General features: G+C 40.7%; 1 protein-coding gene across 1 annotated transcript; it reads right to left on the bottom strand.

The window, feature by feature from the left end:
* Positions 1-27,750, bottom strand: crybg2 (crystallin beta-gamma domain containing 2). The gene is made up of 21 exons (XM_071499613.1): positions 27,612-27,750; positions 19,235-20,387; positions 17,548-18,303; positions 11,670-11,717; positions 10,327-10,445; positions 7,915-8,116; positions 6,899-7,038; positions 6,659-6,785; positions 6,515-6,550; positions 6,223-6,362; positions 5,908-6,034; positions 4,361-4,515; positions 4,139-4,265; positions 4,022-4,054; positions 3,207-3,319; positions 2,971-3,100; positions 2,745-2,884; positions 2,298-2,421; positions 1,680-1,838; positions 1,400-1,559; positions 1-1,107 (listed from the first exon to the last, which is right to left on the bottom strand). Exons 2-21 carry the CDS (start codon positions 20,306-20,308, stop codon positions 1,019-1,021), a joined length of 3,999 nt encoding a protein of 1,332 aa, XP_071355714.1. The 5' UTR covers positions 20,309-20,387; positions 27,612-27,750; the 3' UTR covers positions 1-1,018.

The following is a 27,750-nucleotide window of genomic DNA, read 5'->3' on the forward strand; positions in this document are numbered from 1 at the left end:
AACATTTATTTTTGTTTTCAATGTGTTAAAACCACTCCCTTTTACATCACAGTTGACATTATATCTTTAGTATCAAATATTAACAAATAGCTGATGCAGGTAACAGATTTTAACAACACAAATACAACAAGAGACAGAGTAAAGTGACAGAAAACGGAACACACACAACCCGTTTCATTGCACTGCAGCATGCAATGTGATATACTGTTTGCATAACTCTAACATTTCCCATAAACAAACACTGATACTTATATGTATAAAAATATTATTTAAAAAAAAAGCATAATGCACATTTCTTGCCTACTACGCATTTTTTTGGCCTCATTCTTCCATTATCTGTGTGAAGCATTGGTAGCAGTGTAGTGATCATTCCAGAAAGCAATTAAAACTTGGTTTGCTCCATTGTTAACAAAGTTATAAAACTACAGCCGCTTCCACAGCCAGGACATTTGCATGAGCCAGGAATAATTCAAACAAGGAAACTCGAGTCTGAATATCCAAATTGTTGACAAATGATCAGATAAAAGTCAAAGTCATGCAGTAGGTCAAACCATCCCCTTGATCTCTGGGTGCAAGAGAATGGGCCCGTCTGTGCTGGGTGTGTACAGTAGCTCAGTACATCCTCAAAAAAAAAAATGTAATCTTGCTTGTGATCTAACTGAGGTGTGCACACCAGTCGCTGCAGCAGGTCAAGGCACTTACAGTTCTCTGTGTTGTTGTCCTCACATACAGAAAGTCAAGTCAACTGAGTTTGAGGAAATGGAATCAAAATACAAAACTAACAGAAGCACAGAACTTTGCAAAGCACTCAACTGTCTGGTGCAGCTTTGCAGGCCTTGTAATGCTTACAATGTCGCAATGTTCTCACAAGTTACATGGATCATGGAGTTCAGAATAAAAAACATTACAGGCACTTGAATAAATTACATCATAAGGCAGTGGCAGCAATTGGTTCCCAGTATGTTATAGGAATATTATTACTGCTTAGAAAAGCTGAGTCAAGAGGAGGTTGAGGTTTTTATAGCAACTCTATCTCCCACTGTTGGCTCGGCCTCTCATCATTCTCCGGCATTATCACCACATGGTCCTTGTCGTAAGTTTTGCCACCTAATGAAAAGGAAAAAAAAAATTTTTGAAAAATTAAAGCCATCATGATGAGGGTTTCAGTGGTAATCAGTAAAGTATAAGTGATATAAAAATGTATAAAACCCCATATTATCTGAGGTTTTCACAAAATAAATGCTAACAAATACCAGCTCTTACTCTGAAAGGAGAACTTAAACTACTCTCACAAGTTTGCATTCATATTAAGAATATTTAAGGAAGTGTGCAATCAAATACATGATTAGATTAAACTGCCTAAAGCCCATGTTTTCCTCTTCTTCTTCTTTCTTCATACCTTTGACATCCAGGACCATGCCAGAGAAAGTAAGGCTCATGATGAGGCCTCTCATCTTGGCTGTCCAGGTCTGGACAGGCTGCCGAGTCTCTGACCACAAAACCACCTTGGCTGCCTGCTCGACGTTGCCCATCACTTGAAGACTCATATTTGTGGACATCTACAGAACACGCACAGGGAGCAGGATCAGACCAGCCCAGAAGACATTAACAAAAAATTTCAGTTCAGGCGTTGGTTTGCAAGATGCTACCAACATTATAAGCTTTTAATAATGCATTACCTTGTTTTTGATGAAGCCATCCTGATAGAACCAGATGTCGCTCATTGGCTCCACCTCTGCTGCCACCACCACTCGTCCTGACTTCATCTCCTCCACGCCGCCCTGGACGGACATGAAGAGACCACTCTCTTTGTTCTTGATGCGGAAGAAGTGGCGCTTCTGCAGGAGGCAAAGGGGGGTTTGGAAAAGGAGTATAGTTATGGTTTCGATTTTGATGTTGGAGATGTTAATCAAGTCCTGTAAAAGTGCAAAAGTGATGCTCTTTTTATACTTTATGAATTAGGTTCTTCTACTGATGAATGAATGGATGTGGCTTTTTGTGTTTAGTTGTCCAGCCACCATATCTGTCAAGAGAAGGCTCAGGACCATCCAGTAACAGTAGTCAAGGCTTATGCCCTTTTCTTTTCGCACAAAATAAGATACATACTACCTTTTAAATAAATGATAAAACTTTATATCTGCCCAAAATGAAAAGGAGAATTTACTACTCAGGTTTTCAGTGTGATCTACTGTCCTGCATTTCACATTGTGGTGAAATAACTAAGTGGTTACGATGCAAATTTCACCTTTTTAGATGTGTACTTTATGGCTATGTTGTAAAGATGAGCGTTAACAAACCTGTCTGACTGGATACATTGAGCCAATAGTGTTCAGTGAGCTGAACTTTGGCCAGTTGGTGATTTCAATTGGTTCCAGAAGGAACTGGCGCCCCCTGTAGTTGCTGTGTTCACATATCACCCAACTGCAAGGGAGGAAAAGCAAAGATTAGACTGTGTTTTGTGGCTTAATTATCACAAAGCACCCAAAGGCAACCAAAAGAAGCATTTCAATAGTTGTTCACTGTATCAGATGACTATCAAGATGCTTTAACAGGTTTATCGGCGAATGTCCCGCCTATGTAGTTTGTTAACCGTCGTAAAAACATGTAAAGCTGCCGCTCATGCGGAAAACCAGAAAGTTACTTTGTGAAATGCATCAGTGCAAATACAAAATGCAAACACGCAAACAGCACATGGCCTAACATCCTCGCCCCAAACACACAAACACAATGAGTGAAACACGAACCAGCCGCTGTTGACTTTGACAGACAGGACGTGGTTGTTCAAACCCTCCTCGGCCATGTTGAGGATCTCAGTCTCTGTGGTGATCTCTCTGCCCTCCAGACACTCAAGGCCAAACAGGGAGATGGAGGCAACTGAGAAGGTCTAGACGGAGGGGATGGAGGTTCAGAGCAAAATACAATAGGAAAGAATACAAAGCATTTTTCTGAAGTACATGAGAGCTTCCTCACCATTGGAACGACCTTGACAGAACGGATGGTGCAGCTGGGGGGGCATCCCATGCTGATTAAATTGGGGTAGTCTCCTTCAGATAAGACAAACATATCCCCAGAGTAGTGTTGATTCTCATAGAGCACCCAGCTGAAACACAGAGAATTATTTTTGGTATGTTTTTTTTCCCCACATTCCTCTTTACTTCTGTGTATTTCAGACTGTTTTTTCCCCTCTTTATTCAATGATTTTTTACCTTCCCGCCACGACTCGACAGGACTTGATGAGGAATTTTTCTGACACTTCATCCTGGTTGCGGTCAAAGATGTGGCACTCGCCCTGAAAATCTGGCTCAGAGTATAATATGATCTGACGAACAGAAGGAAAGGAAAGGAAAGGAAAGGAAAGTGAGAGATCAGCACATTTATTGTCGTAAAGCCTTTTATCCCTTTAGTGATTTTTATCTTCTTTTTTTTTTATTGCAGCCTTATAATCGCTGATTACAGTTTCTTCTTTTTTTCTTTTACAATGCAGTGTACTGTACTGTACTTACTATTTAATATTTCACATGCAAGACCAAGTGGAGGACAAATAAGAGGTTAAATGTTGGCATGTCTTTGGTTTAGGCTGCTTCAGGTGGAAACAATACGTCTATTCTTGTTCTCTGAAGCTGATCAGTTTGGGGTTTTCCCTTCATGGAGGAAATTGCAGAAGAAAAAGCTCCTGCCAAAAGTTTCAAGCTCAACATTTGCAACATTTGACAAGACACTAGGCAGAGCACAGGAGAGGAAAACCGAGGAACATTATTGTGTGGCCATATAATAGTTTATAAGTTATGACTCATGATGTGTCAGTGTGTGCATCTGTCTTAGCAGACCCTGTCTTTTTTCTGTTTAATCTTGTCACGATTTCTCTCAACTCTGTGGCAACCAGCACACCAAATACCTGTTCTAAAAGTGAGGTCAAACTGTGGATAAGCTACAATATATATTAGATTAAAAATATAATAGACAACTTGACTGGGGAGCATTAAAAGACATAAAACTGAGGATGTCAGGACAATATATTCACCTCACTCCTGGACCTCGAGCCGTCACTTGGAGCCTAAAAACAAACACAAAACAAATATGTGAGTAACATATAACACTCATCAAATATTGCTGATAGGTTTGTGTTCTCCGTCCTCACCAGGAGGATGGGCTGCACTGAGCAGATGCGAGTGTCCTGAGAGCCCCAGTCAGCGGAGTTGTTGTAGAAACCTTTCTCTAAGATGTACTGGTCCCCAGAGAAGTCCACATGGGAGTAAGCTATCCATCTGGAAGGAAAATGAACAATTAGCTGATTATTGTATCACACTGCCACTTCAGTTAGTGATTACAGCAGCAGTGAATATAGTGTCCATTGACTTACGCCCCGCTGACTACGTTGATGGAGCGCGTGGAGGTTTTGTACCCAAACAGCTCGACATCAGGAATGGCCTCGGTCACCTCGAACGTGTTCTCCTGCATGCCCTCCTGATCTTCCTCTGGCTGTTCAAACATCACCATCAACGGCTCTGTCAGGTCCTGCAGAAGAGCAAGAAGATGGGTGAGTTCACCCAAATTACACTGGATGAAAAATGAGGGGCAGTCTGGGGACATCTAACCTTTACCTCAGCCAGCTGGAAATTAAACTCAACTGGAAGGAGAAAGAAAGTAAGACGGTCGTATTTTGTGAAAGGGGAGAAAAGTACTACTTAAGTCATTCCTGCCAGTGGCCATTGTATTTTTATTACTGTATTATGCAATGTTTAAAGGCTCTCGAGTTAATAAATGAAAACAAAATGATGATGTCCAGGGGTCATTCTGATCCCGTCCAGAGTGACATCTGCTCTTGGCATCAATTACACTTCTGGCACTCATTGTCAGAATAATGAAGGCCAATCACTCATCAGAGAGGAGAGCAGATTAGATAAGACTAAAAGACTTGACTTTTAGATTAGATCAGACTTGAAGGATGCACGTACAGTGTGATATGTAATTCGGTTATTAAAGGTCTTATATTCTACACTTTTCTTGTGTTTTATTTGAAGTTTTTACATCCATAATAGGATATATTTGTGGTTTCAAGTAGAACAACCATCTCAATGTAGTTTTACATCTCCTCTCTCAGACTTCTGTCTGGAGCTTAGCAACAACAGGTCGGTGGCTGTTTTCTGAGTGATCGAATAAAAATGTAGCAGATTTCAGGTAAATAGTCAGAGAAACCAAATCCTGCAAGGTTGGATGGTGGCTCCAGGTGGGCTGGGTTTGGGGCATGGCTGAGGAAGGTAACTGCTTTGTTGTGACAATACAAAGTTACAGAAGTCCTGATGGCTCATTTTCAGGCAAAGTTTCTGAGTACAGACTGTGTGCATTTCTCTGTGGACTTAGTGCTCTGATACTTTAACAGTATTATATATTTATTAAACCTGCTTTATAACATAAAAGACATGGAAATCTCACTTTATACAACTTGGGACCTTTAAGTTCAAACAAAAGTTTAATAACATCATTAATATAATTGAGCAGTGCATGAGTTCACAAAATAAAATAACACCTCAGCAACAAAGAGATTTGGCTCATGCAGCCAGAAAGTTTGTGGTTGCTGCAATAACAGGGAGAAGTAGAGACTTCTTTGCTGGACTGCGGGTGACAGTACGTGGTATGTCCTTGGATTTTCACCAGCGGATTAGAGGTCTGACCAAAAATGACTGATGTGCAAAAGCAAATTCAAGTTAGCGACCTCCAGCAGTGACAGTAATGCTGTTATTTTAGTCAGTGTTGGAGTCTTTCTAATTCAGCCTCCATTCACTTTTCATAAACGCAATCTCCAGACCATTAACTCTGCAGTTTGCTCACAGCGGGAACCACTCCTTCCTTTTTGTTTAGTGGAGGATTTGAAATGTTTTGGTTGTTACTTATTACAAACAAACTTACTGCTCGTATCACCCTTACGGAGCGCAGCTCAGCATCACGGCCTCCCCACACCCTCCAGTCGTGGTACTCTCCCTCCTCCAGCAGGTACTGGTGGCCTCGGAAGCCCTCCTTCTCGTAGCCCACCCAGCTGCAGTCGCAGAAGCAGACAAAGGGTTAAAAAGCACTCACGTCTGAGCTGGTTGTCATTGGCTTTCTGCCTCATGTATTACCCAATACCTGAATTGCACAGCTTTACTATTTAACCAAAATAACTAATGATCCCTGAGGTGTCTTTTCATGGACCAGTGAATACAACCATTAGAAATCAGCACTTACATTCCTCCCATTACTTTGAGGGAACTGACGTTGTACATAAAGACAGTCTGCTGCCTGTCTGTTCTGGTCATGAAGTCCCTCATGTTAGCAGTTATGGTCCTTGACTTCCCAGAGAAGTACGGCTTGTCGTAGATCACCATCTAGAGACACAGAGTGGGAATCACACTCAGGACGCACTAACAACCTTTTAAGCTTCAGTAATCATAGGTGGCGTTCACATTGCTGCTGTTAGACAAGCAATCTCAATCAAAGTCAAAGCATATATAGGAGTGGCGCAACAATATTTTCTTACCTTTGGTTCAGACATGTTTTCCACCACTGGTTCACCCTGTGGTAAAAAAACAAACCCATTCACACAATGTAAACAATCAGTGGATCCTCTTTTACACAGTGGAGAAGCTTGTCAATACTCCTTACAGTGTGCTGTCCCACTTACTACTTTGAGTGGATGCAGGGATCCCACATAGGGTTGTTCCACCCCCCAGGCTGCAGGGTTGGAGTAACCCCCCACCTCCAGGACACGTGGTACCCCCTGGAAGAAGGGCTGTGCGTACACAAGCCATCTGAGAGGTACAACAGTGTGAATGTGAGTGAAAACAGCCAAATCGGCCAAAATAAAGCACCAATGACAAATTATTAATGGCAGAAAAAGCCCGCATCATAATTCATGACTCACAGCCCAGCGTTGATGATGATAGAGTTGGCCTTAATGGGGAAGCCAAAAATCCTGGCATCTTCAGAGGTGTCTCTGAAGATGACCTTCTTCCCCTCAGCGTTTTCTTCTGGGAAAAGACTGATTTCTGGGACGCTGTAGTCCTGAGGGAGCACAGAGAGCATCCATTAATGTCATGTGGTGGAGGAGATAACAGCTCGTAATGCTGCAGTCCTGGGGGAACTGAGAAAAACTTTGTGTTTTCTGGGTCTGTTAAAAGTTTGTTTTACAGCCCAAACAAGGCTAGATTTTTAAAGCCGACACTGACATTTCAGAGTTGACAAAATATCTTAACAATAAATTGGCCTGTACTTTTATTTTCTAAATGTACATAAATGACATAAACATTTTAAGAATCTCTTTGCTTTTTAAAGAATTGTGACTGAGATATAAATGCTGTAAATACATTTTTTGAGTATATTGTAAAAATACATGTGTCTGGTGGACGACATGATGGTGTCAGCATTTCTAAATTACCTCAAATATGTCTACAGCTCTTGTGTTTAATGTTTAAACTCCTAGAGGTCTTGCATTATGTAGGAAAACTATATCTACATGTGATAACCTGTTATTTATTATAATATTATTGACTATTTCAGACTCCTGGAACATTTGGTGTTGTGTAATTTGGGCAATTTTTTTTTTGTTAATTTAATAGATCACTCCTTAAAATATTTCCCATCCCTTTGCAAGGCAAGGGGAACAGGTTGTCGTATTTATTCTGGACACTAGATGGTGCTATAGAGTGGAATGAGAATATTCACAGGCTATAGAGTGAAGGCGCAGACAGTCATTGAAAGGCTACAATACAGAACATCTGAGAACTATTTTGCCTTTTATCATCAGACAACAATGTTGAAGCGATAACACTAAAGACTAAAAAGTTCCACTGTATTTTATCATCGCCATCAGATCTTAACTGTGTGACAACAATTGAGGACAACACCCATGAACAACAGAGTTAACAGAACTGGTCTTACCCTGACAGCTCTCCGGATGGATCCAATGATGAACCTCCTAGCTGGCTTGGTCTCCGTCTGCTCATCGCTTACTTCTCCCTCCTTTTGTCCGTTCTGCAGCTGCTCCTCCTCTGGGGGGTTGAAGGGGTAGGTGAGCTCTATGTCTCCCTCATCCAAGGCAATTTTCTCCCCTTTGAAGTTGGGTTTCTCATACAGCACCCATCTGAGGAGGAGAGGAGGACAACGAGAGGGCCACAGGTTAAATTCCTCTGGGCATGTGTTGATGCAGAATTCATAGACTGTGTTGATGCAATGAAAATACTTTGTTTTGGCTAAGACTGCTGCGTTATTATTCTGAAATCTGTCACAAGAGTGTTCGCACTAAATCAAGGCTTTCAGAGGAGAGGAGAGGAGATGAGGGGAGCGGAGGAGAGGAGGTTAAAGACATATGCAAAGATGGCCAAGACACATAAACAAGGAGGAAATGGGGAAAACTAGGAAAACCAGTGAAAGCAAAACTGCCAGTTTAAAGAAAGTAAAACTACCAATACAACCCCCCCACCAAAAAAAAAAACCCAATAAAAATAAAAAATAATACAGTTATAAGTAAAAGTCCTACATTTATAATATAAAAGCCTATTATCATCAGATAAATGTACTTGTACTTCATATGCAATTTGGTAGTGTAGTTCAATGAGCCCCTTCAAAAGGGTCACAAGATGAACTGGAACTAATAAAGTTCTGTGACACAACTTGTTTTGGACTTTCCTTTCATCTTCAGTGTGGGAAATTTTACTTCATTGGGTGTCAAATAATTGATTTAAAGCCAGACTGTGTAAGTGTCTCCCTCTTGAGAAATAAAAGTGATATTAACAAGAAATAAAATACACCACTGACCAGTTCAATACACTCAGGGGCTTTGCTCCTGTAACTGTACTTGGTCTGGTGCATGGTTAGATACTGTTGGCAAACTTAAGGAGACATATTGTTGTGTAACTGAGATTAACCGGCAAGTTCAGACTTTGTGACTCTTCCCCAACAGTGTAAGTGTTAGGATCATCCCATAACTGTCACTTGGCTGTGGGTGAAGTAGCCGCTTTTCAGCAAAATAGCACATCTAAGAGGTTTAAAGGTGAAAGGTGAGAGTGTTCTTCGGTGAAACTGCTAACAACTCATACACATCTGAAACATGACTGGGCTCCTACTAGACGCTGCTTTTTTTTATAAGGGATCACAAGTCAAAATCTTTAATTCTGTCTTTCTTTTTTCTATGTTTATCTAATGTTTTGTATGTAAAATGATAACCTGAAAAGTAACTTGCAACTGAAGCTATCAAATAAATGTCGAGGAATTAAAAGTACAGCATTTCACTCATTTTAAACCTTAGTACCTGTGGTACTGCCTGGTTGAGGTAATCTCTCAATAATCTTAATCTTAGTTTAAATCAAAGATTAATTGATTACAAATGCCACTTAATGCATACAATGCATAACTCTTTAATTATGGCATTAGCTGTGGTTTGGGCAGTGGTTCGCTGCGTGATGTGTGAGCTGACAGTATAATTACCTCATTGTAAGATGTTAAGCCAGCTGTGTGTGCAGGTCAGAGCAGTGCCATCAGTGCCTCTGTGGGTTTACACTTTTGGCTGCATTCGATTAAACATTCCACATCTGAGGCAAGTGTGTGTTTAAGCTTGTGCGTGGGTGTGACAGCTATTGATGGCATTTGCATGTCCACACTGCATCAAAGGGAGTTTTGTTTTCGCGATACACAAGTGCATCTGGAGAGAGGGGTTTATTTTGAAAAACCAGTGTTAAATTACACACCTCACATTTCTAAAAGAACAAGGTGCAGAGGCGTCACCTATCTATGTTTGTGATGCTGAAGATTTCAGAAGGCCTCAGGTTTAATGAAGTGCCAAGTATGTGGTGGTGGCATGAGGAAAACAGACCTGTTTGTTTACTGCTATAATTGGCGAGAATCTGCTGAAAGGGACAAACAAGGAAAATACTTTAACCCTGGATGCATATTGTTGTATCGCTATTTGTGAGCAATTTATGTTCAACCTTCACATCTGTGCTAATTGTGGACTTGTGGATTTAGATGTGCTGCTACACTTAAAATTTACTCCAGGCGATATGTGTGTACCAAGTTTAAGCAGGTTTAGTATGCAGTGTTTTTACAAGAGAAAATGTCAAATTAAAGTGCACTTCAAGTATGCGAAGTAATAGAAAAACACTGTGGTGGTGAAACAGCTCGAGATCAAAAAACAAACAAGCTTATGTTGAAAGAAGAAACACGACTTTCTCCCGCTTACATATGAATTAGTAAGGACAGCTGCAGACTCGATAACAGGTTGTCCCAAGGGAAGATTTGGGGCAGCAAACATGTATGTGTAAGCATGGACAGTGGGGGTACAGTTCAAACGCTCACCCTCCTCTGATGACCCTGATGGAGATGGTCTCCTGCAGCTCCCAGGGCGTAGCATCGATGACATCACTGCGCACCTCGATCCTCTGGCCGCACATCCCCGGTCGGTCAAAAATGTACATCTAGCGAAAACGTGGAGAGATGGCAGAATAGATCATTTCCGACACAGACATTTTCCTGTTCTTTCAGTGAAAGATCATCAGATCTAAAGCTTTGCAAAGACATTAATCAAATAAAAAAGATTAGAAAGTCACTTTTCACAGGAGAAGCCAATAACTTGGACGGTGAGAATGATACAATGGCAGACCAGATAAAAATGTAACGACAAAGCATTACTGCAGGCAAGAGCTCAACCTGTCCTACTGAAAAACCATTAAACAATGGCTCAAATATCACCCAGTGATAATATATCCAGTTTCATATCTGAGAATAAATCATAAGTTTAATTCTTATCCCCAAAGACAAGAACTGGACAAAGTTAAACAGTTTGGTAGTAGCACTGCACAGTGGCATTAGTGCCTGAATATCATTAGCATTTCAAACATGAAAAAGCTGACTGAAACTTTGCACTAATGCATGCACTGTTACTTAAGGCTGAATCTGGCTGCGCTCACATGTTAAAAAAAAAAAGAAACCTGTTCACATATACAGTACAGACATGTTTCGTCCATTCAGGTCTGAGGCCCTGCAGCATGGAACAGTACCCAGTAGCTAAACCTAAATGTCAGCTCCACCTCCAGTGCTCCAGATCCTTTGTGGACGACCTCAGTGAAAAAAATGAAGAGCTCTCCGTCTGCATGCAGGAGCAGGCCTGACATTTAAATGTTAATAATGCATGCAGACACCTTGGAACAGGTACAAGTAGCACGTATGCTGTTTTCTGGCATCAATCACAGCCTGAAATTTCAATGATGTCTTTTGGTTATCTGGTGGGAAACGAATAGTTTTACCAGACATTCTCCTACTTCTACTGAAAAATGGTTATGAAATAGCAGTTATGTAAGAGGCCACATATTAACCAAAAAAACATAGTCAAGACTTGTGTCAATGCCTTTTCCCCCTCAGGTAAACCAGTTATGTGAATGAATGTGGAACAGCATGTCAAACCACGTTGAGATTCACAAGAAAACTCTGGTAACAATAGGGGCCGTTGCTGTTTGCTGGTATATACGCTGTTTGTTGAAAAGAAAATGACTAAATGACTCGTATTCTTGTGCATATTGTTCTGCAGTCACACAAGTGGCTCTGTGAGGCTGTAGACACCAGTGACTTTGAATGTGAACTCGCACATGTATCTCAGCAGCACGCAGTTGAAGACCAAGAGTGCGTTTCGTGTAGAGACTCACCTTTCCAGGACGAGGATTGAGCTTCCCATGCTCCTTCTCTTTAGTGAGCTGTGGACAAAAAAAAAAGTTTTAGCAGACAAATATATATACATTATCTCTCTTTTCATCCTGAATCAAGTAATTAATATGATAAAAACTCAAGATAGAAGCCAAGAGAAAGCACAAAGTTGTATACGAATTCATACATGATAAATATTAGAGGAATACTGTTATTAACGTTGACCTAGTGATGTGAAACTGCAGTACGCAGTTCAGCATTACCAGTTTAAGGTTAGACCCAACTCTGTTGTCTCTATTTTGGCTGACTTCAGTTTTACTGCGAACGTGCAGACAATAGAACCAGGGATAACAATGCAGTTACGCAACAACCCCAGCCATCATTTTGATTAAACCCAGTTTCTACCAGGTGAATGTACACATGCCACACAGTCCTAACATTGTTTATGATGATGTCACCCTGTCCAACAGGTTCTGGGGGCGTCAGGGAGGAGATGTGAGGACAGAGGACATCATTTATGTCAGAACAAGCACCTCTTTGACAGATGAGAAGACATTCCTCCCCGCGTACCTTTTTAACTGGATGCTTTCTAACACCACAACAACAGTATGAGCTCAACTGATGTTGGTTCTGCAATTGTTCTAGAAACCTGATGAAAGAATGAAATGAATGAAAGAACCCACTGTTTCTCTTCTTGAGTACAATGTGAATTTCCTGCCATACAAATCTTGGCTGGGATATTGATGTAATTTTGGCACATTTACATGTGGGGTTTGGAATGTGGCAGGTTAGCATTGTTCAATTTGCATATAGATTTACAAGAGAGATTGGTTGGTGTGTGTGTGTGTGTGTGTGTGTGTGTGTGTGTGTGTGTCCAGTCTCAGGTATCACTTGGCCTCTCTTACTCTCTGGGAGCACTGTAGGAAACAGGTTATCATCTGGATCATGTTACCCACCAAAGAGGACCTGCTACCCAAGCTATTATCTCAGCAGGCCCCAGAGTCCTTCTCTGCTCCAATTTAATTTGGAAACATTTTCTAAATAGATACATAAAAAATAGCCAATCTCAGCTGAATTTAACCAACCGCATAGGGCAAAATAGTGTTTGGACTTTTTTTAAACTGCAACATAACACCTTTTTTTCCCATTTTCAGCGAAAGTGAGCTGAGGAGCTGAAAGGCTCTCTGGTGCCTTTTCAGCACTGACCTAGTAAATAAAAGAGTGACTCATTATTGTTGCAGACATACCACACAACAAACCCTGCTTCCCACCACACAGCAAGTACAAACGCTTGACCTTCCTTCCATCTGCCAAATACCTGCACTTTTTTTTTTTTGTATACTGAGTCCTGAAGCTTTGACATTTAGTAGATGTATTTTTTTCACATAAAAAATGTAAGCTTTACTTGTATGGGAGAAAAAATACATGTTTTACCAGAGCAGAGCGCGTTCTCATTTGTGCTACCAATTCCTCAAATAGTAAAGGTTAAGATTAAGACTGGTGCTTTGGCAAATAAGAACATACGAAATGTAGTCACTTGCCCACAGGCAATTGGTCTTTAGCAATAGTCTTTTCCCTCTGTCTTATGGTGTTTTCATGATTTTTCTCCATTGTATTTTGTGAGTAATTAGAGTATTCATATTATCAGTTGTTATATATGTTCATTTTGATTAACTGCCAAATGGGCCAAAGGCAATTTGGTACATAGGTTAATATTTTGTGTTGGTAGTTTAGCTTTCACCTGCAGCATATTAATGTAAACCCAACATCACACACTATGTCCGAACTACTAATGGTCCCCATGTAGTAAAACCACATGTCTTTATGTCCTAATGTGAGTGTAGGTGGAACTGTTTCTACAAAACAGTGTTGTCATAGGACATGCTGCAGTATTGCATAATCAACAAAGTCAACATGTCATAGCAATGTGTATAGTGTACCGTATGTAGTTGCTTTTGAGCACAAAAGCCTGATCCAAACTGGTGAGTGACAAATGCTGCAGACAATATTGATTGACATGGCGCTGTAACCTGTCTGCCTGCAACACCTGAGTCAGGCTCACAGGTGATCTAAAGTGCACTGCTGGCTCTTCGAAGCTGTGAAAAATATGGAAGAATAAGACGGTGCCTTGAAATCATGGTTACAGTCGCAAAGGGCCTGTTGTGAAACATCAAATACAACGAAGAAATTAAATTAAAAGCAGGGTGACTAAAATAATGAGAACTGTTAAACATATAAATTACTAATGCAAAGTGTGTAGTCATGCTCTCTGCTGTCAGTTCAAAACAGTTTTAAAATTGTTTGTTCAAACTGTTTCTGTCTGTAGAAAACTATGTCCTCAGATCACCTGAGCACCACTGAACGAGGCCAAGGTGATTAAAAGGCCGGAATAAATATCAATATGACCTGCACTGGTTGTCTACTAATTACTTTATGTCCCACCATAATCACAAATTAACCTGGTCTCTACATGATTAGAATCAGATAAATTAATGCTGTTGTTGTAGGGCACTGGATATTAGCTAATATTCAATCGTGACACTCAAACGTCTTGTTGCAGTTGCTCTGATCAAAGAGGGTATCTGTAAGTTTTCCCTGCCACCCTCTGAGCAGTGTTATGGCCAGCTGGGGCTAGCTGGTTAGCGTGCTAACTTCAGTAGAAGAAAAGACGTGATAGAAACGAGCTAACGTTGGCATTGCTTTCCAACGCTGGAGACAGCTCTTGGTGAGTAAAGGAATGAAGTCTGATGCTGTTAACTCACAAACGTTTCTTCCAGACTGGTAAGTAAACAGCGGTTAATGCTAACATTGGCTATGTAGCAATAGCAAAACTTACAAATAGCTCCTTTAAGTCATTTCGGGCAATGTTTTAATATCTGACTGATGACCCCCAATTTTTACAGCTCTGGACCACAGCTGTTTGAGCAAAAGTTAATGCTATTGCTAGCTAGTGAAATCAGTGGTGCCTGGCTTAAACCTTCACTTTTAAAACTTGTTAAAACACTTGCAGCTCTTGCAATTTCAAACTGTTATTCTCAAAAAGATTAATCATTCAGGCCAGTTTTCGACATGTACATTTCTTTCTTAACCTCTCCTTGCCTTTCCTCTGCAGCTGAAAACAAGGTTAAACAACTGCATCATTCATGAGGAGTGATGTGTTCACTGCTGCCTTGATGCCCAATTGAAATGTAAACTCACAATGACACTTTCCCTCCACCTGTTTCCTTCGCGCCTGGCAGCCTGAGCACAAGATCTGCTCTCCCATAAAATTAGGTACCACAGATGGAATTTGCAGTTTCAGCAAACTGCATATTCAAAATCTGCATGAACATGAGACGCAGGAAGCTGATGGACAGAACAAATGAAAACTCATGGGACGGAACAGATAATCTGTTTGTCACCTCCTTATTCCGCTCTGTCAACTCCGCTCCATCACACATTAAGCAAACAGAAATATGAGGATTAAAAACAAGAGGCAAGGTGTGGCCTTGTCTCTGCAGGAACAGACAGATAGCTGAGATGGGTGTGGAGCCCAGCCGAAACTTCATGAATAATGATTAAAAAAATAAATAAATATTTTTTAAAAAACAGAGAAGAGCAGACAGTGTTCTGCCACACACCCACCTGCTGACAAAAGTTTCACTGAGGGTTTAACTGCATGAAGGAGTTTGCAGGATGTAATGCTATTAACCCTTTGACAAACAGTGACACGCATCAGTCCTGCGTGAGTGTGTTCAAAATTTCCTAAAAACTCATGTATTTTTGTTGCAGTGTCGTTTTTAGAGACAATGCCTAATCCGTTTACTTTCTTTTGTTTTTTCAGTTGACTGAAGTGAAACAGGATGAAGCTGTAAAATACGTCCCTGTTGACACCCACGTCATAACAGGACACTTACACACTACTTTTGTTGATAAAAGCCAGCTCATTGTCTGGATCTCTGGCACAAGACAGTTTATACAGATATATAGGCAATTCAAATGTAATGGAGTAAATCAAATCTATCGACGGCATAGTTTAAGCCACATTTTTCTATATGGTTGCAATTGATAAAGCGCATCTGATACGATCAGTGGCCTTTGATTCAGGTATCTAGCATGCAAAAGTTTATATAGAATGTAAAAATCTAGATTATAGCACAATATTTGCATTAAAACTATAGCTCAAACAAGCTAGTGTGTAATTGGCTACCTGTAATCAGCTGCCTCTGTAGAAGTAATAGCAGGTAGGAATGCAACTTCAAATATTTGCAACACAAGTGTGGTCAGATTTACCTCTATATCTACAGTTTTAGACTCCCCTTGTCTGAATAACATCTACTGCTGTGATCTATTCCCCCTGCAGATCTCTATTCCTAGACCTCTAGAGTTGTGGATGAATATCCTGTGCAAGCATTTGGATTAAAACTACACAGGGCAGAATGCGGCTGACACTCCTTTTCTATTTGCATGGACAGAGATAACTCAACTGTCATGTGCTATGCATGGAGAAAAATGACCAACAAAATGAAATAATGCACTGCAGAGAACAGCACCATTAACAGCGTCAGACTGTGAGGAGCTGGTTTTAACTGCTTGTCGCAACACCCCAACTTTCCCTCAGGGGTCACTTCTGTGCTTCGGAACTCTTGGCATATGTGGCTGCAAATTTTAATGCTTAATTATTATGGTTAATGGTTGAGAGTAAAATTGCTTAAAATCATTTCTGGTTTCTTTGCAGAGGTGTGAAACAGGAAGAACAACTGAAAGTAGCCCTGTGATCCAGAATTAGGTTTGGTTTGTTAGACAGGCGACAGTAAAGTGTGAGAGAGGGCGAGTGCACTGCAGTGTGTGCACATGCGAGTAGATGTTCTCTTCCTTGCCAATAAAAATCATTTGAAGATATGTCCGAAGCAGTTAAGCTTTTCGCATGCACACACAAATGCTTGCATGGAAGAACAAGTGCATACATGCAAGAACATAAGCCTGGATACACACCCTCTTCGGTGCGATTTTGTGATGCTAAGTGGGAATAATGTGTACCTGACACGTAACAATTAGGAGTTTGGATCCCACTGACTACCACTTTAATATTTTGCTAACATATGATTACTGCAGAACCAGTCTGAGACTACTGATGCACTGGTTGTTACTGGAACCAGAGCAACCACTTCCACTTTTAGTGAAGGATGTTGCTCTACAAGTACTTGTATATGTTACGGTAAAGGTGAAGGTGAAGGTATGCAGACGCCAACAAAAGCCAAACAAACGGGGCCATTTCCTGTGTGCAGAGCAAACCAAATATGAAGTCATCCCTCTCACCTATTGTAAACTGATCTGTTGTTTGTCTGTTTTACGACATTGAGGGAAATAGATCTGAGAGTGAGGCTGAGAGCTGCCTACACAATAAGTAAACACAGATACTGTGCAAAAGGCTGATATGGCCTCAGAGGAATCTAGATTCCTTGTTTCTGTTCCTAGATAAATTGTTATATAGATGTGGTTACCATCTCAAGCCTCACTTAACCTTTGCCTGCAAACTATGCATACTGTCTGCAACCAAACCTGGATGCTTCAAAAAAAAAAAAAAAAAAAAAAAAAAGGAAACTGCTTCTTTTATTATTGCATTCTCACACTTACCTCCACCTTGGACTGCAGGAAAATGCATTATTCATACACATCGTGCTGTGTCTTCCCTGACCTGAGGCCTGCTCCTACATAAATTAGTTCTACAACCTATTTATCAAAAGGTGCAAACGCAAGAATCCTTATAAATTTTAACATTCCCATTTCCTTGGCAATATTATGCATCTGCAACTCATGTAACTTCCTCTGATTAAATAATTTCTTGTTCGGTTTGTTATATGTTTAAATGTAACCAAAAATAATAGTAGAAATACTCACATAAGCATCAGGGAAGGCCCTGTATTTCGACATTAAATTCCTGTCAGGCTCAGGTTCCTTGCTCTGGAACTGAGACCCTCCATGCATGCTGTTGAACAATGAAGGCTGCTGGACCCCCATGGTGCCCTCACTACTGAAGCTCCTCTGCAGGATGGGAGTGCCCAGTGTCCCAGTGCCTACACCCATCCCAATCCCCTGTGTCTGGCCAAACAAAGATAAGGGGGAGTCTGTGGTGGTGAACGGCCTGTGAAGGTCTATGGAGCCAGTAGGACTGAGGAGGCGGGTCGGGCTGTTAGTGGAGGGTGGTGAACTGATGCTCAGTGGCGGAGGCCGACTAATACGAGCGTTGGGGTCTTCAGCTCCAGTCAAGGAGCCGGATGTGGAGGATGAGGAATTCAAAAGGAAGGAGAAACGCTCAAAGCGGGACCCCACTTGATCTTTCCCGGGGCCGAGTTCATTCAGCTCCTTTCCTGAGCTCATGCGATCGCTCAATGGCCCCGTTTCTGGCAGCGAGCTGGTGCGGTAGAGTGAGCGCTGGGCCCTTCCATTCTCCACTGGCTGATCTATGGATGATGACCTGTAGCCTCCAAAGATGACACTGTTGTCTAGGCGAGAGCCCAGTCCGTTTCCATTAAGCACTGGGGATTTTAAGTCCTCAGGGGAGGAGTCAGAGGATTTTCTCATTACAATACTGTTGGTAGCGGATGCTCTCAAGGGCAAGTTCAGGCCTCTTCCACCAGACTGCGGTTGCTGGTCCTGCAGGTGATTGAACACATGCATAAGTACGGCAATAAGGCACAAGGTTGGTTGACCCAAGTTACAAAAAAAAACTATGTTGTCATTTATCTCTTCGACTCTTGGTTTTTCTGCCTACACCACCATAGAATGGAAGAATGGACATGAATGGAGTTTTGTTTGTGGGGAAGACAGTTTTGAAAAATTTAGAGCTAGCCTCAGACACATTTTAAAGTATGCAGAAATACTCTGCTATGATTAATATATTGTTCAACATGGTGTTCTTACATGAAAAGTAAAGAGAAAGAACTCTGGAAAGGGGCTGGAAGCATATTAGCATCTTTTTTGTTTATGTTGTTTGTTAGCTCGTAAGTGGCTGTGGCTGACACAGTTTTAGTGGTTGTGCTAATGCTAGCGCTAACTCTCACTCTCTGTCCTGACAAGGTTTTTACTTCTTCCCCTGCAAGTACATAGCTGTCTGAATGCATTCTTTTTCTTTTTTGTTTTGTTTTGCAGTTCCGAGGTGGAAATATGCAGCTATGGAGTTGACCACTAAATTTGCTTAAGGTATTTTTCTTTTGTCTTGTATTTGATAAAAAACATATGGACATGTTTACAAGGTTAAAAACATTATTTTCATTGGAAGGGGGTCATTTAAAAAAAAATTTAAAATCTCTTTTCTGTATCAGTAGCCAAATCTCCTCAGAGGATAAGTAAAAAAATATATATATACCAATTGGGTAATCTGTATGAAATTCTAAAGATGAGTCACACATGTAACTTATATAAAATAATAATATAAACTAGTATCATTATTTTCACAGTTGTTTTGTGAAAACCATGAACTCTAATTTATGTTGTATTTTTAAATCCCTAGTAAATTCAACTTATGGATGTGGGTTTCCCACAAAGCAAAGACAATATACTTAATTTAGATATCAGTGTACTGTACCTGCTGGTTCTGCTTCATCAATTCCAGTGGTGAACGAGTGTCTCTGGGGGAGCTCCTCTTCAGTCCCAGGTCAGCAGGCAGTAGGTACACTCCATTGTGGGACTCAGCAGGGGCGCCTGTTGTTTCTGCCTTCTTTGTGGGACTGGTGAGGGATGCAGGGGTATCAGAGGTGACAGGGCTGGGAGCATCCTCTACGATGGGAGGCAGGGAGGAAACAAGGGCCTGGGGGGGTACACGTGGGCCCATGGCCCTGGGCCTCAGGGAAGGTCCCATATTCTTCAGGGTATCCACCAGGCTATCCATGTCGAACTGGTTGGGGGAGTCTATGTCGGGGGAGCCAGGTGGAGTGGAGGGGGGAGCTCCAGGGTCCAGCTCCACCAGTGTGGCCTTGAACAATCCAGTAAATGAAGATGAATCGTTGTCGTTTTCTTCTTGGAAACTGTCGGCGTGGCTGGTTTGAAGTGCAGAGGAGAAACCGGACACAGGGAGCTGTTGTGAGTCCCAGCGTGACTTTATCCTCTCTGACTCTGCCTCTCCCTCTCTCTGTCCCTCTCTTTCACCTGCAGGTGCAGCAGGCCCCTCCTGCCCCGCTAAGCTCCTCCTCCACTCATATTTTGGCACTGCCTCTGGCTCGCTCTCATGGCTCAGATAAACTTTGGTCCTGTCACTAAGGGTGAAGCGTTCCTCTGGAGAGGGGGGGGAGGAGGAAAACGTGTTGCTGAAGGGTTTGTATGCTGTAGCCTCGGGGAGAGCAGAAGAGGAGCTACTGGAGTAGGTGTTGGACATTCTGTAACTCAGAGAGTCAGAAAAAGAGGAGTCCTCTGTTTGTTGTGGTTTATACTGCGAAACCCCCTCAAATCTATTTCTCCACCTGTACTCTAAGCCAACATCTGTCCCATTTGACTCAGTCACAGTGGTGCTTGTTGTGGTTAAGTCCACTGTATCCTGGCTGAGGCTATCACCCTCAGTGATCAGAGATACTTTACGGAAACGACTTTTGGAATCATCCTCTTTAGGAGGAGACAAGTTCTTTACGGTCAGTCTGGTGCTCAGGCTGCTGTAGCCTGAATTCATTTTGTCAACCGATCCCTGGTCGGCTTCTGTCTCCTGACTTTCTGAAGCTGCTGCGCTGGTCCTTTAAAGTGTCAGGGACCTGGACAAGGAAAGGAAAAGAAAAACAGACAATATCTGTCAAAAACAGACAAGACGAAGCTAGAGTCTGTTTTAATAATGGCAACTGGTCCACAGTGTATAAAATGCTGCAGTGTCATGTAATGCCAACAATGCAATTTACAATGCAAATGACACAAAGCCACTTTGAATATCTTGACTTGCATGCAATGCAATGCCAAGTATAGTTTACAAAGGCCTCATCATTGCAACAGTTGTTTTACTAATTTTTTACCTAAGTTTCTGACCTATGATGTTTGAAAGAATAAGACATTTCTAATGGAAAATGGAGAATCAGCTGGATTTATTCTACAGACAAACACACACAGTCATAAAATCAACAGGTTTGTACAGGAAGGATCATGTGCAACATAAACAAAACTCTGTCAGCTGACAACTCAAATTACAGAAAAGTCAACACACAGTCAAAATAGAAAGTGAGTTCTTTTGTATTGCACTTGCTACAATAACTTTTTTTTTCTTTTTTTTTAATCAAATTGCTCCATAAAAAGCCAAGTTCTTCACTGACTAGAGAGGATGACTGACTGAATTTATGAACTGTGTTCAAGTTTGAAAATGTCATTATGCAAGTAAAATGGATTTGTTTTTCTATTATTTGAAAAAAGATTACCTTCACTCAGGATCTGGTTTATAGTAATTTGAGTGTCAATAAAGAAAATAAAAACTCCTTCATCATCAGCAGCATTGTTTGCTGAACCAAAATAAGTATTCAATTGAATGTCATAAGTGCATCATTAATTCTGACCTTACTTAGTGAATCATTTGACATTTAATAGATCTTTGGATCTGCAGGATAGGAAAGTTTTAAGGAGGGGTCTAAAAAATCTTGTTGACTTAGATGGCAAATAGTTTCATGTTGTTCTCATTGACTGTGTGACTACCAGTAAATGATGAAAAGGTTTTGAAACTAGACAAAAGAACGCACACTGTGAATCACGGTCATCAACCCTGACATTACACCTCTGAACTATTTGGCACAGAAGATGCTATTACACTCTACACCTTCAAGGTGACATCAATGACTGCAAAGGACTGGGGGGGATTATTTAAAGGTCAAGAATAATTGCCTCAGTGAATAACATATTGACATTATGAAAGAAATAAAAATCTTAAAGGTCAATGTATGCTGTGATTGTGGATGCAATACTGACGCATAGGTACCCAGTGCCCCGTTAATGGGTACTGTAGGTTTACACAGTGGCTCCCAAGATCTCAAAAAACCTGCAGAGAATAAAAAAGCCATCACAAGAGTTAGAATAACAGTTAATTGGTAAAACTAGACATGCTTCACGATCTGTGTGGCATTTCTCTTTCTTCTTGGCAGAAAGTAATTTGCACCCAAGGAACAGAAATGAGGACAAATGTAATTAAAATGTTTGTTTGTTTTTTAATAAAATGTAGAAATGCAGATTCTTTCATGTCACAAAAAATGTGAAATACCAGCAGGAAATTTAAAAAAAAAAAGTTCACAGTCACAGTGCATAGCAATGCAAAACGTGAAGTGAATAAGTTAATGGGTACAATTTGAGTATCAGTGACACTGACTGTAGCTAAACCACAAACCAAAGTTTACTTAGTCTTTAATGTGACTTTTTTGTGTTTTTTCTACAACACAACCTACTCCTCCTTGCTGAAATCTCACCTCATACAAATCAGGGTCTCACACTGGCAGACATAATCTTTTTTTTTTCCCCCCCCTCAGCCTTTTTCACGTTTTTTCTCCAAGCACAAGCACTCCTGAGACATGGTGAGTACACTGCTGGTCTAACCACAGAACCACACCCTCACTTGAGGCCACCCACAAAATTCTGGCAGCGATCCCAAACCTCCTAAACTCCACTGTAACATTCAAATTATGTCACGTTTGACACACTAAAACACAAGGAGACAGGTAGGCACATTGACAACCCACACACTGTACATACACCCCCCCCCCCCCCCCCCCCCCCCACCCACCCACCCCACCCCCCCACCCCCCACACACACACATACATGTGCTTGAACATGTAGCCTACCAGCCTCAACAGGGACATGAAGTCCTCAAAGACTGAGTGACACTCAGTCTGGGGGAATGTTAAAACATACAATTATGTATATTCATGATTCAGTTTGTAGCTCTCTGTCTCACCTGGTTAACAATAACATCTGCCTCCATATAATTTCTTCGTCAGCAAATTCGTCTTTCTGTACTGATTAACATCCTTAAAATACTCTGCTGTTAATAATAGGTAATCGGTATGTGTTGGAATTTGGTCACCACACAGTGGACCAAGCCTAACACGCAAAACAACAGTGAAAAGCATTCCTTTTATGTCTCCCCTGCCGAGGCATCTGGGTCTGAGAATGACAACCATGTGTGTGTACAGCTGGATGTTTGGGATTATTTTCTCTTTCTTAAAAAGAATTCACAGAGAAACATTGCTGCAAATTCAAAACACAATGTTATTAACATAAGACACAAAAACTGGAAACAGACTAGAAAAAGTGCATCAAAGGCGGAGCCTTTAGTAATATTGATTTTGAATGTTTGCTTAGAGCTCTGTGCAAACACATGAAGCTCACATGAGAAGCCACCGAGCAAAACATGATTTCAGGACAAAAAAAAAAAGACACTTTTCAGTTCAAGTTGAGTGTCTGTTGAAACATATATGATTTACATGGAAATCTATGAGTGGAGAAAGAGTGCATGTGTATCCCAGTGGCATGTACTTCCCATTTAGCCTCCCTTGCCTCTACACATCTACAGGGGATTAAAGGATGTTTGATGATGGAGGTTTACTGAGTGTACAGTAGTGTTAGTGGTGAGCGCTTGGATTTCTGCAAGAGCTGCCATCCCATCTGTTTTACTGTCAAACACCAGCAAAGAAGCTTTGCCCAAGAGAGTTAGAGTTACATCAATCAATGTTAAAGGTAGCGACACTCAAGTCCAGCGCTCTCTGTTTAACCCGATTATTGTGATAACCAGTGAACGATTACCTTCATACCATGAATGCTTAGCAATTTCGAGACAGTCATGCAAGATCAATTCATTTACGATTATTTACAAAGCATCCTAATATGAAAGGTGCTGGTGAAAAACAGACGTAATCAAGTCACGTGATAGATAAATAATGATACAGTGGGATTTCTCCTATTGAATTGAGCAATTCTTAAAGATTAAAATATTTACTTGCTGCTATTAGTCTAAATTAGACTGACTATTTGAAATAAGAGTCACAGTGTAAATGATGGGTGTGGAGCATGTGTCAATAAAGTCAGAAGGTCAAATGTTGAGACTCCAACAACAAACTGCTCCTAAAACTGACTGTGATGTGAGATGAGGAAAGACTGGAATATGTCTGCTTGTCTGATTAGTGACAAAGTGTTAAATGATGTAAAAAAAAACCACAAACAGCCATCTCTTGGCCTATGACCTTGGTCTGTCAATGTGTCACCGCCAAGTGTCAAGGGGCAGGATTTCCTCAAGATGACATCAGTCAGGTTAAGGTGTGGTCTGACCCCTGCGTTACATGTTCTGCAGATAGACGGCCATTCACAACAATAGGGAATTCTCCACAAGTTTGTCATTCCACCTGTGTCTCCTGTAAGCTGTTGGGCAACAGCCCATCAGTCACACTTGGAAGAAAAACAAAGGACAAAGCTCAGTGGTAAAGTTCTGACTAAAGATGTACAAGTGGCTCAACTGGCTTCAGATCTAATCCTACCAGAAATGTCTTTATACACCTGTGGCTCTTTGAGGGTTTTTTTTTTTTCAAACTACTGAATTAATTTTTCAGACTTTTATAAGTTCATGAAAAAAAAAAATCAAGATATTAGCAGATATTACAAAACTGATTGTAATAGCTCACAAAATTCTGCATCTTTACCGGTGGGTCTTTGGAGGTACAGCAGGTGGGATCCTTGGTTTAAATGTGTGTCTTACTCCTCTGACTCCATTACAGAGGAAGCCTGGCTGCCTTATTTGCCCCTCAGTGAACATCAGCATGCCTGTTCACCAGAAAGTATGTTGGTGTTGGAGGCCACAACTTGTTTCTTGGCAGGTTATGGGGAAAAAAACAGAGCTGGAACTATAAATGATGGGCATTTCAAACACACACACAAACACACACTGTATTGGAAAGATTGCACTAATAAAAAAATTAAAAAAACTCCTTCTTTGCTGACAGCTATTCTGACACTATTTGGCAAGATGTAACCAGTAATTTCAGTTCCCCGCCTTAACTCAACATGTAAACAGTTCCATAAAATGTATTTTTACCAAAGCAGACAACTCTTCTGCTATAAAAGCCTCTTTTAATGCACAAATAAAAAGTCAAATAGGTCGTGTGTTGGAAAACTAACTACATTGGGTTCTTTATTCTGATTTGTATATGTTTTGAGGGTTGTTTCAGACATTCCTCTGACACTATAAACAATAGATGCACTTTTCTTCCCTATCTAATGAGCCTTCTTCATCTACTCCTCTGTAATCTAGTAACCTGTCAGCCAGTGTCTTCCACTCAAGCAAAAGACATGTCTTTGCTGCCGTCTAGTGGTTGTATAGGATAGCAAAAATAAACCATAATCTAACACAATAATCTGACACACTATCAGTAAATAAGAAATCGAACTGACACCAATTAGAAATGTATAAGGCCAAATGCACATGCAATACACATATAGCCAAAATATGCCTTTTTGTTGTGAACACAGCAAGACAGATCGTCCTACTGAGAAAAATCTACCTCTCCCATCAACTCACATAACTCATCTTCTCTGCCTGCAAATGTTTGACACTTTTAACAGTCAAGTAGGAAGAGACGCATCAAAAAAAACCAAACACTGCTGCACAATGACACGCGCTCAAATACCAGAGCTTATTCTGCTGTGCTACTTTCTCTTATAAGTCATATGGTCAAGGTGTGGCCATGACCTCAAAACTCTTTCATGCTCCTCTTCCCTCAGCCTTATTCGTTCCTGCGAATTGAAATACTTGATCAAGGGAGAGCTTCAGATGAAATCTAAAAATGATGCTGTATTACCAGAACAAAACTATTATATAAACATGTTCATATGCAAATGAGCCCTCTGGCATGAGAAAACAGCTCAGCAGGTGACAGGACAGGTTGTGTAGCCAGAACACATCATGATCTTATGAGTAAGGATGCTTGTTAAAGCTTTAACCATTTAGTGCAACTAAGTCAAGTATTAAGAGCTGCAATGAATGATTATTTTCATTGTAGATTAATCTGTTGATCATTTTTTAGTAATCATTGATCAGTTGTTTGGTCTAAGAGATGTCAGAAAAAAGTGGAAAATTCCCATCATACGTTCACAGAGTCTTCAAATGATGTGCTTCTTACAACCGACAACCAAATATATTCAGTGTACAATAATATACAGCCAAGCAAAGCAGCAAATCCCCACGTTTGAGAAGCTGCCACCGGGAATTATTTTGCATTGTTCCTTGACAAATGTCCTCAGTGATTATTAGGTCATCAAAACAGTTACTGATTATGTTTCTTTTGATTGACAGTTAACGAGGTCATTAAATGTATGTGAGATTTGGCTGTGGATCTGCTCCTGTGAAGCTCTATAGGACAAAATGCAGCCACAGACTCTACAGAGACTGTGAGCTCATAAATCTCCCTGGCAGATCCTGACACACACATTTTGAAGTACAAACCTAAATACTAATGCAGGGGGAGGCTCAGAACTTAGAGACAGTGGTGTAATATCAAGGACACAGTACTTGGAACAATATATACAAAAAGAGTCAGTGTAAAACCTGTTTAAACTGTATGGACTGCTCTACTGATACTTCAAAGTGATATTCCACTCAAAATCTATATTTTTAAAATGTGACTTGTTTCTTCAAGAGGAACAGGAGCTGTGGATAGCCTGAATTCATGTCACTTATAATAGATTAGTGCATAGTTTTCATGAAAAAATAAAATTTAAAAAAATGTCTCAAAAACTCTGTTTCTTTGCTTGCCATCTGTTTGCAGCGACATACATCTTCCCACTGGTTCAAGGAGAGCAATAGCACAACATGCAGTCGAAGCAGTGTATTTATCCATATCATAACCTGAGCTGAAACAATAAATCGATCAATCAACAGTAAAATTGTCCAGCAGTAGTTTTGATAATTGATATACCAAACATTTGCTGGTCCCAGCTTGTCAGATTTAAAGATTTGCTGCTTTTCTCATATGTTTTATATTATTGTAAACTGAATATCTTTGTGTTTCCAGCTATTATTCAGACAGAGCAAGCAAAGAAAACAATATTCACAATATTCTATTTGCTGCATTTCAGGAGAAATAAAAGTAATATTGCTTTTTTCTCAAAGTTTAATTAAGGATTATGTGGAGTGTATTCACTTGTATTCACTCTGTGTTGTGTACTATACCTATGTAAGAGCTGAGTGTATCATTGCACCCTCATAAATTAATACTGCACCCTCACTGTACTGAGTGATGGCTCAGACTTGAACACATAGAGTGGACAAGACAAATCAACCAACTTACTGCTTGTCTTCTTCTTGCTAACTCTACGGATTGTGACATGATCTGTGGACGATAAACGCTTGTTGGATTGATAAATCTGAACTGGGTCATCAGGATGAGGGTATGTGACAGTGAGCGCTCAGAACTACCAGATATCTTGGGTTTTATCACTTAACATATGGTGAATTAAAAAGGGTGTGTTCAAAGCTACACAGGTATGTGGACAGGTCTGTTGGTAAACAAGCTAATCCAACATAAATCTTTTTACCAGACGAAGTGTTTAGCCATCACACGTTTCATGATGGCCACATGGTAAGGTGAGAATGTTAAGGTTACACATATATTGTCTATTGTCTTGGAGGCACATGTGTATCACTTCAACAAGATATCAACACTAGTTTGTATGTCTAACATACCCCTCAGGCTACATGTTGTACGCAGTAGCTACAGAGGCTGCACTTTCCTAAATGATTCTCACCTTAACTTGTTAAAATAACTCACACTTGTTGCACTTTCCCCTAATGCTCTCTAAACTGTGGTACACACACACTTTACAGTTAGGTTGGCTTGACAGATACCTAATGTACTTTTCACTCACATAACTTATGTTGAGCTTAAAATCCAGTACACCTGCAGCCCTGGAGCCAAACACAGACACTTTGACACTTTTCTCCGGCAGTGTAAAACTTGTTACTTACCCCTGATTCAGGTCAGGCTGGGCCTCTGCTGGATGCTTGTGTCTCTCTGAGGGCGCCTCTGCAGGTTCGGTATCGGGACAGTGTGTGTCTGTGTGCGACTTTGACAGCTCGACCGCCGCCTGTTCTTGAGCCGTCCCCT

Source organism: Trachinotus anak, unplaced genomic scaffold (genome assembly GCF_046630095.1).
Source record: "Trachinotus anak isolate AG129_WGS33_773 ecotype Australia unplaced genomic scaffold, CSIRO_AGI_Tana_v1 ptg000016l, whole genome shotgun sequence".
NCBI classification, from domain to species: domain Eukaryota; kingdom Metazoa; phylum Chordata; class Actinopteri; order Carangiformes; family Carangidae; genus Trachinotus; species Trachinotus anak.